General features: G+C 39.0%; 1 protein-coding gene across 2 annotated transcripts in view; it reads left to right on the forward strand.

The window, feature by feature from the left end:
• The window catches only part of BMPR1B (bone morphogenetic protein receptor type 1B), a 113,266-nt gene that overhangs the window by 49,009 nt on the left and 48,326 nt on the right, over positions 1 to 15,931 (forward strand). The window contains exon 2 of one of the 2 annotated variants that reach the window (XM_060011609.1): positions 1,977 to 2,136. In XM_060011609.1, coding sequence (XP_059867592.1) covers positions 1,977 to 2,136 — 160 coding nt within the window. Of the gene's footprint in view, positions 1 to 1,976; positions 2,137 to 15,931 lie in introns of those variants that run through there. The other variant, XM_060011611.1, reaches the window with a different exon arrangement.

Below are 15,931 nucleotides of genomic sequence, written 5' to 3' on the forward strand. Positions count from 1 at the left end.
AAATATCTTACCTTCATCACTTTGAGTTACTTTGAGGTAATTTAGGTCATAAAGTTAGTAAGACTGAGAAACAGATTTAAAAAGAAGGAAACCAGCATGGCAGGGTGATATATAGGCATACCAATACCCACTGCACCTGGATAGCAAGCCGTGTGCAGGCTTTAAATACAAGATACTAACATGAACTGTGTTTAACTTCACTTTATTTTGGAATTTAACTTAAGGATGAGCACCGATTTTATAGAAATAATAAACACCTATTGGGATTAATTTTGTGGTTGGATTAAATAAATATTTACTTAATCTAGTCCTAGTTTTCTAAAAGTGGAGTCTGCACATCATCTGTCTCAGTCACCTGGGGTCTTGTGGAATAATGCCTTTCCCTTGGCTCACCTGAGACCTGTGGAATCAGAATCACTGTGGGTGGCCCAGAATTCTGAATATAACAGACTCTTCATATATTACAATTGATATGTCTTCTGCAGACTAAAATATAAGGAACTGTTTGAGAAAGTTAGGTGTACATCTTACATAAATTTGAAAAATCTAATGAAATATTAGAATTAATGATTGGGGGAAATTCTGGTAAATGGATCTAACATATTCGTTTTTCCTTTAATTACTACTTTCTACAAATTCAACTAATTAGCATAACATAGAAAAAGTCAGGATAAATCATCACAGACCTTTTTCTAAACTCTTCATTCTCTGATATAACCAGTGGTTGGAGGCACTAATTTGTAGTTAAAAAAAAAAACAAAAAACAAACGTACACTGTACATATCTATTGTGTATACTGTACTTCTGATCTAGAATTTCAGTTTTTTAACCCAGTATCTTTTAGATAATATTTTTGTTGAAATTGTATTTAACTGTAGGCAAACTGGATGTGTTGTTAGATTTTAAATCAAACATTGCTCAGGGTGACAATTTATACAGTGACATAGCATGTAGGAGAGCTCTTACCACAATGCCTGAAACCTGGTGTCAATTAATCTATGCCTCCTTCTGAAGCATCCTTTCTTTCCAAAAGTGGTGGTAAAGAAGAAAACATGAAAACTGTCTCAGTGATATGTCACCCTAGGTTGTGCAACATTGTCTTACTATTTAAAAGGTAAAAAATTAGATTTCTCCAATAACATTAGCTAACATTTATCAAGTAATACTATGTAACATACCCACTCTAAGCTCTTGACATGAGGTAGGTGCTTATAATTATCTCCATTTTGATGATAAGAAAATGAAGCACAGTGGGATTATTTGTAAAGCTATTCAATGTCAACTAACTGGTAAACAGCAAAGCCTACTTTAGAACCAGAAAAATCTGTCTCTAAACATCATGTCTACTATCGTATCTTCCATTGAAGATGTAGAAACATTGCTACCGTAATAGGTCGTCACTTTCGCTTGTATATCTTGATAATTAAATTTTTATCTTCCTAATGAATGTTGCAGATTAAATATGTTTAATGATTTCTTTAAAAAATACATGGTATACCTAAAGTGAAGAGAACCCTAAAGTAAAGAGACTGGTAGAAAGTTTTAGGGCCCAGATGATCTGGGTGTAAATGCTGGCTTCATGACTTATTTGCAGGGTGCAGATCACTTAAACTTCGAGTCGTAATGTTCTCATCTGAAAATGGGAATGGTTATATTTACTCACAGCATTACCGCACAGAGTAGAGATAATCTATATAATAGTGGGTCATTGAACTGCTTGCACTCAATCAAATACAACTATTATAACTTAATGTAGAAACTACTATTCTGAAAGGAGTATGAGAATTTCTAATGAGACATATATATCATATAGAAAGTATACTTTTTGGTGTCAAAACATCAGAATATGTTTTCTGTTTAAACGTTTAACTATTATGGATACTTAATATTTTGTTTAATATCATCATTCTTTGGACAGAAGACTGTGGCTGGGCTATCCCAAAGATGCTTAAACTCTTACTGTTTCTTCTTTTCAGCAAACTTCCTTGATAACATGCTTTTGCGAAGTTCAGGAAAATTGAACGTGGGCACCAGGAAAGAGGATGGTGAGAGTACAGCCCTCACCCCTCGCCCAAAGATCTTGCGATGTAAATGCCACCACCATTGTCCAGAAGACTCAGTCAACAATATTTGCAGGTTGGTCATATAAATTATTTCACTCTAGTTTTAATAGAAAGCCATCCTTTTTTGACTATAGAATTGTAGGCTAGTGTTTCCAAGAACACATTTTGGGGACTAGGTCCTAAACCCATTAACTCTCAGAGCTGTGCCTGTATGTAGAGAAGTACTGAATCGCATTTTGCCCTGAAATGTTGTTCTGAGGTCATTCTTCCTGCAAACATCACATGTGCACATACACAGAGAGCACAGATCCCAGGGTCCCTGTCAAGGAGCAAGAACCCATTATTTTCTTTCAAAAGACCTCAGCCCCCAAAATAAATGCAATAGCAGTGGTGTCAAATGTGGTTTTTTTGTTTGTTTGTTTGTTCTAACATTTATTGTGGTCATGGTGTTAGTGTTTTGGAAAGAACACCTAAGCTCTTAGGAATATTTATAAACTGCCTCTGGGAAACAGCGTAGTAAGAGAGTTTATGTGAGTCCACCAGAAGTTAAGATTAAGACGCTAAATACTAGAGAATAAGCTCCTCAGTAGCTAATCATGTTTGTATAAATACTTTCTAATATTTGAAACTGGACCGTTTGCCTCTTTCTTCCTTACACATCTTTATGCAGCCACATCCATTTTTTTGGTCACTGTCCCTGCACTGACTCCCCAGGGTGAGGACAACAGTAAATAAAGAGGCCAGAGTGTGTCCAGGGCAAAGTGGCTGAGATAACAAGACAAGTGTGGGTCTCAGGACTTAAAATGTCAGAGAAGCAGAGTCTCCCTCAAGGAGGATAATGGACCCAAATAGGAAGATGGGCTGCTGGGTTTGAACTCTGGGCAGAATATCTGGGCAACCATTTGGGACCTCATTCCCCAGGAAGGAGCATGAAGCTGAGTTGAATGCTTTTCTTTTTCATGCTGAGACCTTTTTTTTTTTTTTTTAAAGTTTCCTATGAAGTGGGATATATCTAATATAAGCTCACCAGTGTATCCTGAAATATGTAGCTCAAGAAATATGTATTAACTGAATGACACAAGGAGGAAATTTGGGTGTATTCATAAACATATGTCTCATTTAATCAGCACAACAACTCAGCATGGTAGGGAATTCTTCTTTCTTACCTTAGACCTAAGGAATTCAGGGCCCAGAGAGGTCTAGTAACTTGGCCCTTGTATGATAGAACAAGGTTGCAATCTCTGAGCGCTTACGCCAAGATAAAATGACTCCAAAGCTCAGACAGTGTTTCCTGGGAACACTACCTTTTTGCAGTAAACAGAAAAAGTATCAGGAAAATTACAAAGTTTTCTGAAGAAGAGAAAATTAGCAGGATGAAGCATATTAGGGAGATATTTTACTATCTTGTGTGAGTCTGTAGTAATTAAGTGTGAATCTGTGTGTGCCCTTTGAGCTGTAGTTTGGGTGATCATACGTTCAGGTTTTCCAAAATTATCCCAATTTCAAATATTTTGTCCTATTTTCCTTATAGACCATTGAAGCGTTCTAAGTTGATTTGGAAGAAGGTGTTGAGGCATGGTTAACTGCAGTGCAAGTTCTTTGTGGTGGGAAGGAGAAGCTTGGCATATAGGAGGAGACGTGGTGGGATTTAAGCCTGGAGACAGGGGAAATTTGTCTGTGTTCTAAAGGGGATGTTTAAGCAGGAGTGGCAGTGGAGATTGAGGTGATTTGATTTGCTTTTTAGAAAAAATTTTCTCCGCTGCAGAGTATTGAATGTATTAGAGGGAGACAAAAGTTAAGTTCAAGAACAACAGCAGACGAGTAAGAGAAATTGAAAAGTAGATTCAGGAAGGACAGTTTCTGTGAGAGAAAATGTTCTCGGATGAGGGTGATGCTGGTGCAGGAGAGAGTTGGACGTATTGGAGGCATATTTAGAAGGAAAGTTTTATGTTGATGCCACGGAGATGAGAGGGGACCAAGAGGAGCTTCACAAGTTGGCAGGGGTACACTTAGGTGCATATTGTAGCCTTTTGATGAAAGACGACAGAGGAAAAGAATCGAGTTTCAATCTGGATATACTAAGTTTAAGGTTTCTGACACATCCAAGTAGAGATCTCCGAGAGTAGGCCTATCAATAGAATATGGATTTGGAGCTCAGGTAAGAGGTTGGGGAGAGAGTAGAGTAAGTAGAACATTAGTCACTTTTTTTGTTTTTGTTTTCAATCTCCCAATTCATCACACCACCACCCCCCTGCCGCTTTCCCCCCTGGTGTCCATATGTTTGTTCTCTACATCTGTGTCTCAGTTTCTGCTCTGCAGACTGGTTCATCTGTACCATTTTCTAGGTTCCACATATATGCATTAATATGTGATATTTGTTTTTCTCCTTCTGACTTACTTCACACTGTATGATAGTCTCTAGATCCATCCACATCTCTACAAATGACCCAATTTTCTTTCCTTTTTATGGCTGAGTAATATTCCATTGTATATATGTACCACATCTTCTTTATCCAGTCATCTGTCGATGGACAATTAGGTTGCTTCCATGACCTGGTTATTGTAAATAGTGCTGCAGTGAACATTGGGGTGCATGTGTCTTTTTGAATTATGGTTTTCTCTGGGTATATGCCCATTAGTGGGATTGCTGGGTCATATGGTAGTTCTATTTTTAGTTTTTTAAGGAACCTCCATACTGTTCTCCATAGTGGCTGTATCAATTTACATTCCCACCAACAGTGCAAGAGGGTTCCCTTTTCTCCACACCCTCTCCAGCATTTGTTTGTAGATTTTCTGATGATGCCCATTCTAACTGGTGTGAGGTGATACCTCATTGTAGTTTTGATTTGCATTCCTCTAATAATTAGTGATCTTGAGCAGCTTTTCATGTGCTTCTTGGCCATCTGTATGTCTTCTTTGGAGAGATGTCTATTTAGGTCTTCTGCCTACTTCTGGATTGGGTTGGTTGTTCTTTTAATATTGAGCTGCATGTGCTGTTTGTATATTTTGGAGATTAATCCCTTGTCCGATGATTCATTTGCAAATATTTTCTCCCATTCTGAGGGTTGTCTTTTCATCTTGTTTATGGTTTCCTTTGCTGTGCAAAAACTTTTAAGTTTCATTAGGTGCCATTTGTTTATTTTTGTTTTTAGTTCCATTACTCTAGGAGGTGGATCTAAAAAGATCTTGCTGTGATTTATGTCAAAGAGTGTTCTTCCTATGTTTTCCACTAAGAGTTTTATAGTGCCTGGTCTTACATTTAGGTCTCTAATCCATTTTGAGTTTATTTTTGTGTATGGTGTTAGGGAGTGTTCTAATTTCATTCTTTTACATGTAGCTGTCCAGTTTTCCCAGCACCACTTACTGAAGAGACTGTGTTTTCTCCATTGTATATCCTTGCCTCCTTTGTCATAGATTAGTTGACCATAGGTGCATAGTTTTATCTCTGGGCTTTCTATCCTGCTCCATTGATCTATATTTCTGTTTTTGTGACAGCACCATATTGTCTTGATTACTGTAGCTTTGTAGTATAGTCTGAAGTCAGGGAGTCTGATTCCTCCAGCTCCATTTTTTTTCACTCAAGACTGCTTTGGCTATTCGGGGTCTTTTGTGTCTCCATACAAATTTTAAGATTTTTTGTTCTAGTTCTGTAAAAAATGCCATTGGTAATTTGGTAGGGATTGCATTGAATCTGTAGATTGCTTTGGGTAGTATAGTCATTTTCACAATATTGATTCTTCCAATCCAAGAACATGGTATATGTCTCCATCTGTTGGTATCATCTTTACTTTCTTTCATCAGTATCTTATAGTTTTCTGCATACAGGTCTTTTGTTTCCCTAGGTAAGTTTATTCCTAGGTATTTTATTCTTTTTGTTGCAATGGTAAATGGGAGTGTTTCCTTAATTTCTGTTTCAGAAATGTTTCATCATTAGTGTATAGGAATGCAAGAGATTTCTGTGCATTAATTTTGTTTCCTGCAACTTTACCAAATTCATTGATTAGCTCTAGTAGTTTTCTGGTGGCATCTTTAAGATTCTCTATGTATAGTATCATGTCATCTGAAAACAGTGACAGTTTTACTTCTTCTTTTCCAATTTGTATCTCTTTTATTTCTTTTTCTTTTCTGATTGCTTCCAAAACTATGTTGAATAATAGTGGTGAGAGTGGACATCCTTGTCTTGTTCCTGATCTTAGAAGAAATACTTTCAGTGTTTCACCATTGAGAGTGGACATCCTTGTCTTGTTCCTGATTTTAGAGGAAATGCTTTCAGTTTTTCATCATTGAGAATGATGTTTGCTGTGGGTTTGTCATATATGACCTTTATTATATAGAAGTAGTTTCCCTCTATGACCACTTTCTGGAGAGTTTTTATCATAAATGGGTGTTGAATTTTGTCAGAAGCTTTTTCTGCATCTGTTGAGATGATCATATGGTTTTTATTCTTCCATTTGTTAATATGGTGTATCACATTGATTGATTTGCATATATTGAAGAATCCTTGCATCTCTGGGATAAATCCCACTTGATCATGGTGTACGATCCTTTTTATGTGTTGTTGGATTGTGTTTGCTAGTATTTTGTTGAGGATTTTTGCATCTATATTCATCAGTGATATTGGTCTGTAATTTTCTTTTTTTGTAGTGTCTTTGTCTGGTTTTGGTATCAGGGTGATGGTGGCCTCGTAGAATGAGTTTGGGAGTGTCCCTTCCTCTGCAATTTTTGGAAAAGTTTGAGAAGGACGGGTGTTAGCTCTTCTCTAAATGTTTGATAGAATTCACCTGTGAAGCCATCTGCTCCTGGACTTTTGTTTGTTGGAAGATTTTAAATCACAGTTTCAATTTCATTACTTGTGATAGGTCTGTTCATATTTTCTGTTTCTTCCTGGTTCAGTCTTGGAAAGATACCTTTCCAAGAATTTTTCCGTTTCTTCCAGCTTGTCCATTTTATTGGCATAGAGTTGCTTGTAGTAGTCTCTTAGGATGCTTTGTATTTCTGCTGTGTCTGTTGTAACTTCTCCTTTTCATTTCTGATTTTATTGATTTGAGTCCTCTCCCCCTCTTTCTTGATGAGTCTGGCTAATGGTTTATCAATTTTGTTTATCTTCTCAAAGAGCCAGCTTTTAGTTTTATTGATCTTTGCTATTTTCTTTGTTTTTATTTCATTTATTTCTGCTCTGATCTTTATTATTTCCTTCCTTCTGCTAACTTTGGGTTTTTTTTTGTTCTTCTTTCTCTAGTTACTTTAGGTGTAACGTTAGATTGTTTATTTGAGATTTTTCTTGTTTCTTGAGGTAGGCTTGTATAGCTATAAACTTCCCTCTTAGAACTGCTTTTGCTGCATCCCATAGGTTTTGGATCGTCATGTTTTCGTTGTCATTTGTCTCTAGGTATTTTTTGATTTCCTCTTTGATTTCTTCAGTGCTCTCTTGGTTATTTAGTAATGTATTGTTTATCCTCCCTGTGTTTGTGTTTTTTTCCCTATAATTGATTTCTAATCTCATAGCGTTGTGGTCAGAAAAGATGCTTGATATGTTTTCAATTTTCTTAAATTTACTGAGGCTTGATTTGTGACCCAAGATGTGATCTATCCTGGAGAATGTTCTGTGCACACTTGAGAAGAAAGTGTAATCTGCTGTTTTTGGATGGAATGTCTTATAAATATCAATTAAATCTATCTGGTCTATTGTGTCATTTAAAGCTTGTGTTTCCTTATTGATTTTCTGTTTGGATGACCTTTCCATTGGTGTAAGTGAGGTGTTAAAATTCCCCACTATTATTGTTACTGTCAATTTCCTCTTTTATAGCTGTTAGCAGTTGCCTTCTGTATCGAGGTGCTCCTATGTTGGGTGCATATGTATTTATAATTGTTATATCTTCTTCTTGGATTGATCCCTTGATCATTACATAGTGTCCTTCCTTTTCTTTTGTAACATTCTTTATTTTAAAGTGTATTTCATCTGATATGAGTATTGCTACTCCAGCTTTCTTTTGATTTCCATTTGCATGGAATATTTTTTTCACCCCTCACTTTCAGTCTGTATGTGTCCCTAGGTCTGAAGTGGGTCTCTTGTAGACAGCATATATATGGGTCTTGTTTTTGTATCCATTCAGCAAGTCTGTGTCTTTTGGTTGGAGCATTTAATCCATTCACGTTAAGGTAATTATTGATATGTATGTTCCTATGACTGTTTTCTTAATTGTTTTGGGTTTGTTTTTGTAGGTCCTTTTCTTCTCCTGTGTTTCCCACTTAGAGAAGTTCCTTTAGCATTTGTTGTAGAGCTGGTTCGGTGGTGCTGAATTCTCTTAGCTTTTGCTTGTCTGTAAAGCTTTTGATTTCTCCATCAAATCTGAATGAGATCCTTGCCGGGTAGAGTAATCTTGGTTGTAGGTTCTTCCCTTTCATCGCTTTAAGTATGTCATGCCACTCCCTTCTGGCTTGTAGAGTTTCTGCTGAGAAATTAGCTGTTAACCTTATGGGAGTTCCCTTGTATGTTATTTGTCATTTTTCCCTTGCTGCTTTCAGTAATTTTTCTTTGTCTTTAATTTTTGCCAATTTGATTACTCTGTGTCTTGGCGTGTTTCTCCTTGGGTTTATCCTGTATGGGACTCTCTGCACTTCCTGGACTTGGGTGGCTCTTTCCTTTCCCATGTTAGGAAAGTTTTCAACTGTAATCTCTTCAGATATTTTCACAGGTCCTTTCTCTCCGTCTTCTCCTTCTGGGACCCCTATGATGCGAATGTTGTTGTGTTTAATGTTGTCCCAGAGGTCTCTTAGGCTGTCTTCATTTCTTTTCATTCTTTTTTCTTTATTCTGTTCCACAGCAGTAAATTCCACCATTCTGTCTTCCAGGTCACTTATCCGTTCTTCTGCCTTAGTTATTCTGCTATTGATTCCTTCTCATGTAGTTTTCATTTCAGTTATTGTCTTGTTCATCTCTGTTTGTTTGTTCTTTAATTCTTCTAGATCTTGGTTAAACATTTCTTGTGTCTTCTTGATCTTTGCCTCCATTCTTTTTCCAAGGTCCTGGATCATCTTCACTCTCATTATTCTGAAATCTTTTTCTGGAAGGTTGCCTATCTCCACTTCATTTAGTTGTTTTTCTGGGGTTTTACCTTGTTCCTTCATCTGGTACATAGCTGTCTGCCTTTTCATCTTGTCTGTCTTTCTGTGAATGTGTTTTTTGTTCCACAGGCTGCAGGATTGTAGTTCTTCTTGCTTCCGCTGTCTGCCCTCTGGTGGATGAGGCTATCTAAGAGGCTTGTAGAAGTTTCCTGCTGGGAGGGACTGGTGGTGGGTAGAGCTGGCTGTTGCTCAGGTGGGCAGAGCTCAGTAAAACTTTAATCCGATTGTCTGCTGATGGGTGGGGCTGGGTTCCCTCCCTGTTGGTTGTTTGGCCTGAGGTGACCCAACACTGGAGCCTACCCGGGCTCTTCGGTAGGGCTAATGGCAGACTCTGGGGGGGCCCAAGCCAAGGAGTACTTCCCAGAACTTCTGTTGCCAGTGTCCTTGTCCCTTGGTGAGCCACAGCCACCCCCCACCTCTGCCGATGACCCTCCAACACTAGCAGGTAGGTCTGGTTCAGTCTCCTATGGGGTCACTGCTCCTTCCCCTGCGTCCCGACGTGCACACTACCTTGTGTGTGCCCTCCAAGAGTGGAGTCTCTGTTTCCCCGTGTCCTGCTGAAGTCCTGCAATCAAATCCTGCTAGCCTTCAACGTCTGATTCTCTAGGAATTCCTCCTCCCATTGCCGGACCCCCAGGTTGGGAAGCCTGACATGGGGCTCAGAACCTTCACTCCAGTGGGTGGACTTCTGTGGTCTAAGTGTTCTCCAGTTTCTGAGTCACCCACCCAGCAGTTATGGGATTTGATTTTATTGTGATTGCGCCCCTCCTACCATCTCATTGCAGCTTCTCCTTTGTCTTTGCATGTGGGGTATCTTTTTTGGTGAGTTCCAGTGTCTTCCTGTTGATGATTTTTCAGCAGTTAGTTGTGATTCCGGTGTTCTCGAAAGAGGGAGTGAGAGCATGGCCTTCTACTCCGCCATCTTGAACCAATGTCTGTTCGTCAGTTTTTCGCTGTGAAATAAGCATCCTTAAAGTCACAGTGATTCTTACCACTGAAGACATTTATTATTTCACTCCTGTGTCTTCCTGTGGGTTGCAGCTGTGCTGGGCTGTGCTGGCCTGGGTGGGCTTGGCTTCCGGCCTGCTCCCAACATTTCTTCATTCTTCTTGGACTGGCAGCTACCAAGGGCATATTGTTTGTTTGTTTGTTTTAATAAACAAACAAGCAAACTAATTAATTAATGACTGCATTGGTTCTTCGTTGCTGCACGCGAGCTTTCTCTAGTTGCAGTGAGTGGGAGCTATTCTTGGTTGTGGTGCGCGGGCTTCTCATTGCAGTGGCTTCTCTTGTTGCAGAGCTTGGGCTCTAGGCACGCGGGCTTCAGAAGCTGTGGCTCGTGGGTTCTAGAGTGTAGGCTCAGTAGTTATGGCGCATGGGCTTAGTTGCTTCACAGCATGTGGGATCTTCCCAGACCAGGGATCAAACCCGTGTCCCCCGCATTAGCAGGCAGATCCTTAATCACTGCACCATTAGGGAAGCCCCAAAATTCTTTCTCAAATGAGTTTGAGGGAGGAACCTTTTAAAGCTTCTGCTTGTGTTATGTCCTCTAACATTCCATTTACCAAATCAAGTGACATCCTCAAGCTCAAAGTGAAAGGGAAGCCATGGTTAGGGTGTGGCATGAAGAATTGAGAACAATAATAGGACAACCTAATCTACCAGAGTAGATTAGCCTTGAGACTTGAATGCTTGGGTAAAGGAGGCTCTCCCTAGGAAACTCGGAATTAGCAGTGAAGCAGTGAGTATAGTGTCGCTGAGGCCAAGTTTACTGAGGGAGGAAGAAGTAAGGTCAGCCATATTAGATGCTGTTAGGAGAAGAACTGAAATCCAGCCATCAGATTTATTGACCTTGATAACTGCAGTTTAGAAATATTTAATGTGGAAGTAGATATGGAGGGCAGATTGGAAGGGGTTGTGAACTGTATGGTTTCCAACCTTTGATTTATAATAGCAAAGAAGAAGAAAAGAAAAATACAACAAAGCCAGCAATCAGTAACAATGGAACCCCTCAAAAAACGTTGGTATACCATGATAGCATGCATCGGTTAACTTGTAGAAGTCAACAGAAAACTAATATTTATTGAGCTTTTTTACTACTAGCACGCTTACTTTCACCTATCTTTTTTTTTTTTTTTTTTTTTGCGGTACGCGGGCCTCTCACTGCTGTGGCCTCTCCCGTTGCGGAGCACAGGCACCGGACGCGCAGGTTCAGCGGCCATGGCTCACGGGCCCATCCGCTCCGCGGCATGTGGGATCCTCCCGGACCAGGGCACGAACCCGTGTCCCCTGCATTGGCAGGCGGACTCTCAACCAGTGCGCCACCAGGGAAGCCCCACTTTCACCTATCTTTAATCATCACAGCACTCCTCTAAAGAATGTAGCATTATCTGTACTTCCCAGGTGAGAAATCTGAGGCTCTGAGAGGTTAAGTAATTTTTAGTAGGTCACTCAGTGTTCATGCCCAAATGAGTGAAAAGAAATTGTGGCCCAGTTTACAAAGTACTGAATTTTTGACAAACAGCTAACCCCTGACTCTCGAGCAAAAATATTCATTCTTGAGTAAACTATACATACATTTTTCTAACGAGGTATTGACTCCAGTTGAGTCTCCTGTGAGCTGAGGTCAGTCATGTCTGAATCACAGGGCTGGTTTTTGTTCCTGTGCCCCTAGACCTAAATAGGTCCAGGCCTTTCTACCTCCATTCCTATAAGCACTCCAAATCAGCACTGGTCAAAGTTTTTTCCCCCAATAAGTTGTGCACTGATACTTTCTAAACTACAATAAAAATGAATTACTAGGAAAATTAATTTAAAAATACCTACAAATTGCATGCTTCATTTTTCTATTGTCTGTTAATTAAATTCAACAGAGCTAAATTTATTGCAGTATATACAAGTTTCAATTTCTGTATTAACATACTCACAGACCAGTAACAAGTAGTTTGCAAGGGAACACACTTTGAGTAATACTGCACTAAATCTTGCACTTCTAGGTAAAACAGTTCTAAAGACAATGGTGTGCTTGCTTGGGGCTTAGATAAGGGCTGGTACCAGGCAGATTGTAGCCAAGCTGGGTGTCCTAGGTAGATCTCATGCTCATTACCACTCCCACTTTCCTGGAGAGAATAATCCAAAAAGTGGCCCAAATCAGAATTGCATCATACCTAAAAGAGATTCTGAAATCCCACATGATAATTCAGAGAACATATACAAAGTTTAGAGGGTTTTGGTTTTTTAAAAAAAATACTTATTTATTTGGTTGTGCCGGGTCTTCGTGGCAGCAGGCAGGCTACTTAGTTGCTGCATGCATGTGGGATCTAGTTCCCTGACCAGGGATCGAACCCAGGCCCCCTGCATTGGGAGCGCAGAGTCTTATCCACTGTGCCACCAGGGAAGTCCCTTTTTTTTTTTTTTTAACTTTTCATGAGTACCATCAATCACTTTACCAGCCAGCATTCTTATTGGAATGTTGATCATGTCATTCTTGTCCTTGATTCCTATCAGGTGCAGATGTGTCTGCTTCCAATATCCATGCCATTTACATTGCCTAATGGCGTGCATATTAGAGGCTGTACTACAAATATATCATGCTGAATACAATGTTATAACCATTTTTTAATATCCATAATTCAAAATAAGAGGCGAAGCCGTTGTTCAGTCTCCCTCATTATAATATCTATTTCTAAATATTTACCTTTCTAGGTGTTACTTTTCATGGTGTATCCTTCTTATTCCATTTCCAGATTCTATTCCTAGGACCTCAGACTCTCACTGCATGCCTTGAAAGCTGCATCGTCTCCTTAATAATTCTTTGTGTATGACTTTCAACATGCCAGTGTTTTGTCTTGTTTTCCTGTCCTAACAGGCGTAATCTCAGCCTTGATGATTCTTTTCTGTATAGAATTCGGTCCTACTTTATGTATCCTTCCTTGTTTTACGTGATGTTGTCTGTGACAGTCATTTTTGTCCCTTTCTCACCACCTCCCTCAAGTTCTCCTCTCTCATACAAGTCTATCCAGTTCTGAAAATTTTTTTACTCTCTTTCAAGGTAATTTTTAAAACTTCCTCATTTATCTTATTGGGTTCTGACCCAAAATTCTACCTGGGCAGTTTTCAGGGTTTGTAGGTGTAATAAATCACATTGGATGATTGCATGAAGGATGTGCACATGACACCAGGTGCCTAAATGAGAAATTTGATAAGTCTCCACCTGTATCCTGAAGAGTCAAAGGCGGCAGAAGGGAAGGCTTAGGGGCTCAATAGGAAGTGAACAATATACAGCTCTTCACAACTATACATAGAGAACGATCGAAGGTTTTTGAGCAGGAAGGAAAATGTAAGATTTATCAGGCAATGCTGTACAGAGCCCTTATACGGAGTTTGTATTAACCCAGAGCTTCTAAACCTGCATGCAGTGGTATGCGCTTTTAGAGAGGTACTTCTGACCCAGGTCTCAGAGTGTTTAAAGTGAGCATTCTTCTCATTTGTTTGTACATCTTCTATTCATCTAGTTTATTCCACTGTTGCCCAGGCCACCCGAACATTGAGCTTTATGATCTTTTTTTTTTTTCCAGTAGAAGATGTTGAGTTAAAATCATTTCATTTATGAGAATGGTGGGTCCTTCTTTAGAACTTATACTTCAGTTGGATGAGGATATGGTTTCAACTTCACTTATGAAATCTTTTATAAGGAATAACTCTGCTTTGTGGCTCTCAGTTATAAGTGATACTTAAATGGGTCCATTTGCTGTTGGACTTAATAGGAAGTGAACATTGTAGGGCTCTGTACAGTCATACATAGAGAACCATTGAAGATATTTGAGCAGGAAGGAAAATAAGATTTATCAGGCAGTGCTGTGAGGAACGGGCTAGAGTCTTGAGAGAGAAGAGGGGGCTTCCTGCCTGAAGGCTGTCAGAGCAGTCTAGGTGAGAGGTAGGGAGGGTCTGCACAGGGTGGTGGAGGTGAGACTATGCAAATGCTTGTTTAACATAAAAAGTGAGACAAGTTCAAAAAATCTTGTACCTCCTACGAAAAATGAACAAAAGTGAACAAAATGCTCAGACACTTGGTGTGGTTGCCAGAGAAGGATGTATGATAGTTACTTTCTTGAGGTTGAAGTAAAAAGGCCTCTCACATTGGAACCTCATCATTAGTGTTGCAACTTCACCTTCCCCACAGTGCTATGACCTCTCAGAGGAAAAACCAGAGAAGGGGAGCAGTGGTAGTCATATCTATTTTACCCTCTTTCCCTCTACTACTATGGGAACCCACTCACCTAAGATAGGAGAAAAAAACAAATATAAACCTTAGGGTTATGTTACTCTGGTCATTACCTTTGCATAACATTCTTCTTTGCCTTTTCCCCCCAGTCAGTAGAAAGCACTTGATTAGCTGGTGATTTCTGTCCCTCCTGCTTGAAGTTGAACCACTTTGTTTTTCCTAGAACTGGTTCATAGATGTTGAGCTCCTCGAAAGCAAAGGCTGCATCTTCCTCACCCTTGCTTCTCATCATCCAACTCAGTCTGAGGCATAGTATGCTTAGTAAATGTTTGTAAAATTACCTATTTGTTAACAAAGCTCTAAGCAGCTTACAGCTGTTTTAGTTAACTGACTAAAATCTACATGATTTAAATAGCAACTCTAAAAGTTGTATGTATCTTTCAATTTACCTGTGACAGAAACTTTGAAAACTTTGTTTGTCCCCTTCAATGTGAAATAGATATTTTAGAAGACAGTGTTCTCAAAGACCTGTTTATAATTGACCTAAAACAAGAACCCTTTCAAATAGATTCTGACTGAAACGTAAAAGAAATTTACGAATTCTAGTATTTCTTACATACTGGAAGAAAAAGTGGAATAAATAATTTGATTCAGTTTGAGCGGAATAAATAAATTGATTGGTATAGAGAACAATTAATCCCTGTGTGCAGATGCACTTGAGCAAGTATCCATTTATTTAATGAGTTTTTGTCAAGAGCAAAATTTTAAGCTATTTAATAACTAAATAATAATTTTGAGTTATTTAATAATTTTTAGATTATTTTGTTAGTGCTCTAAAATTTCCTATCACCCTGATTGGATAGATCAGATAAACTCTTTTTAACTAATACTTAAAAAAATTATCTTATAGTTAAAATAATCTTTATAAAGATCAAAATTAGTTAGAAGAAAACTTCTACAACAGTCCCTTCTCAACTGTGGTGGTTATTGTTTCTGGACAGTCCTGGGGTTTACAATAAAGAAGCATAAGATCTTAGTGGAAACATAGAGTTAAAGGGACCAAAACTTGGGTGAACATTATAAACCCTGTACTCACTCTACAATGAATGAGTTGGGGCCCAGAAGACTGTTCATAAACCCATTTGACCCCAAATGAAAACGGGCAGAACTTTCGGGCTCCGGATGCACGTCCACCTAAAGAGTATTATTTGGTTCCTCAAAGCTTTAAACTAAGTATATCCCTTTCTTACTTGCCAGTAAATGTTCACTTGGGCACACTGAAGATCTCTTGAGGCAGTTTATCCCTGCTGATCTCTCAAGATGTTCCAGGCACTCCTTTGCCTTTGGAATACTGGGCAGATTCAAGGAGTCATGAAACTGTAGACCAATCCAAGGGTTGTAACCGAAGTTTTATTATCAACTACTTTGACCTCATATGACCTTTTCATTTTCAAATGCTTTGCTTTTTCATGGATTAGCATTATGTTGAGAGGCGTTCAGTACTGATGACTGATCATGT

This window comes from Delphinus delphis, chromosome 5 (assembly GCF_949987515.2).
Source record: "Delphinus delphis chromosome 5, mDelDel1.2, whole genome shotgun sequence".
In the NCBI taxonomy this organism is placed as follows: Eukaryota; Metazoa; Chordata; class Mammalia; order Artiodactyla; family Delphinidae; genus Delphinus; species Delphinus delphis.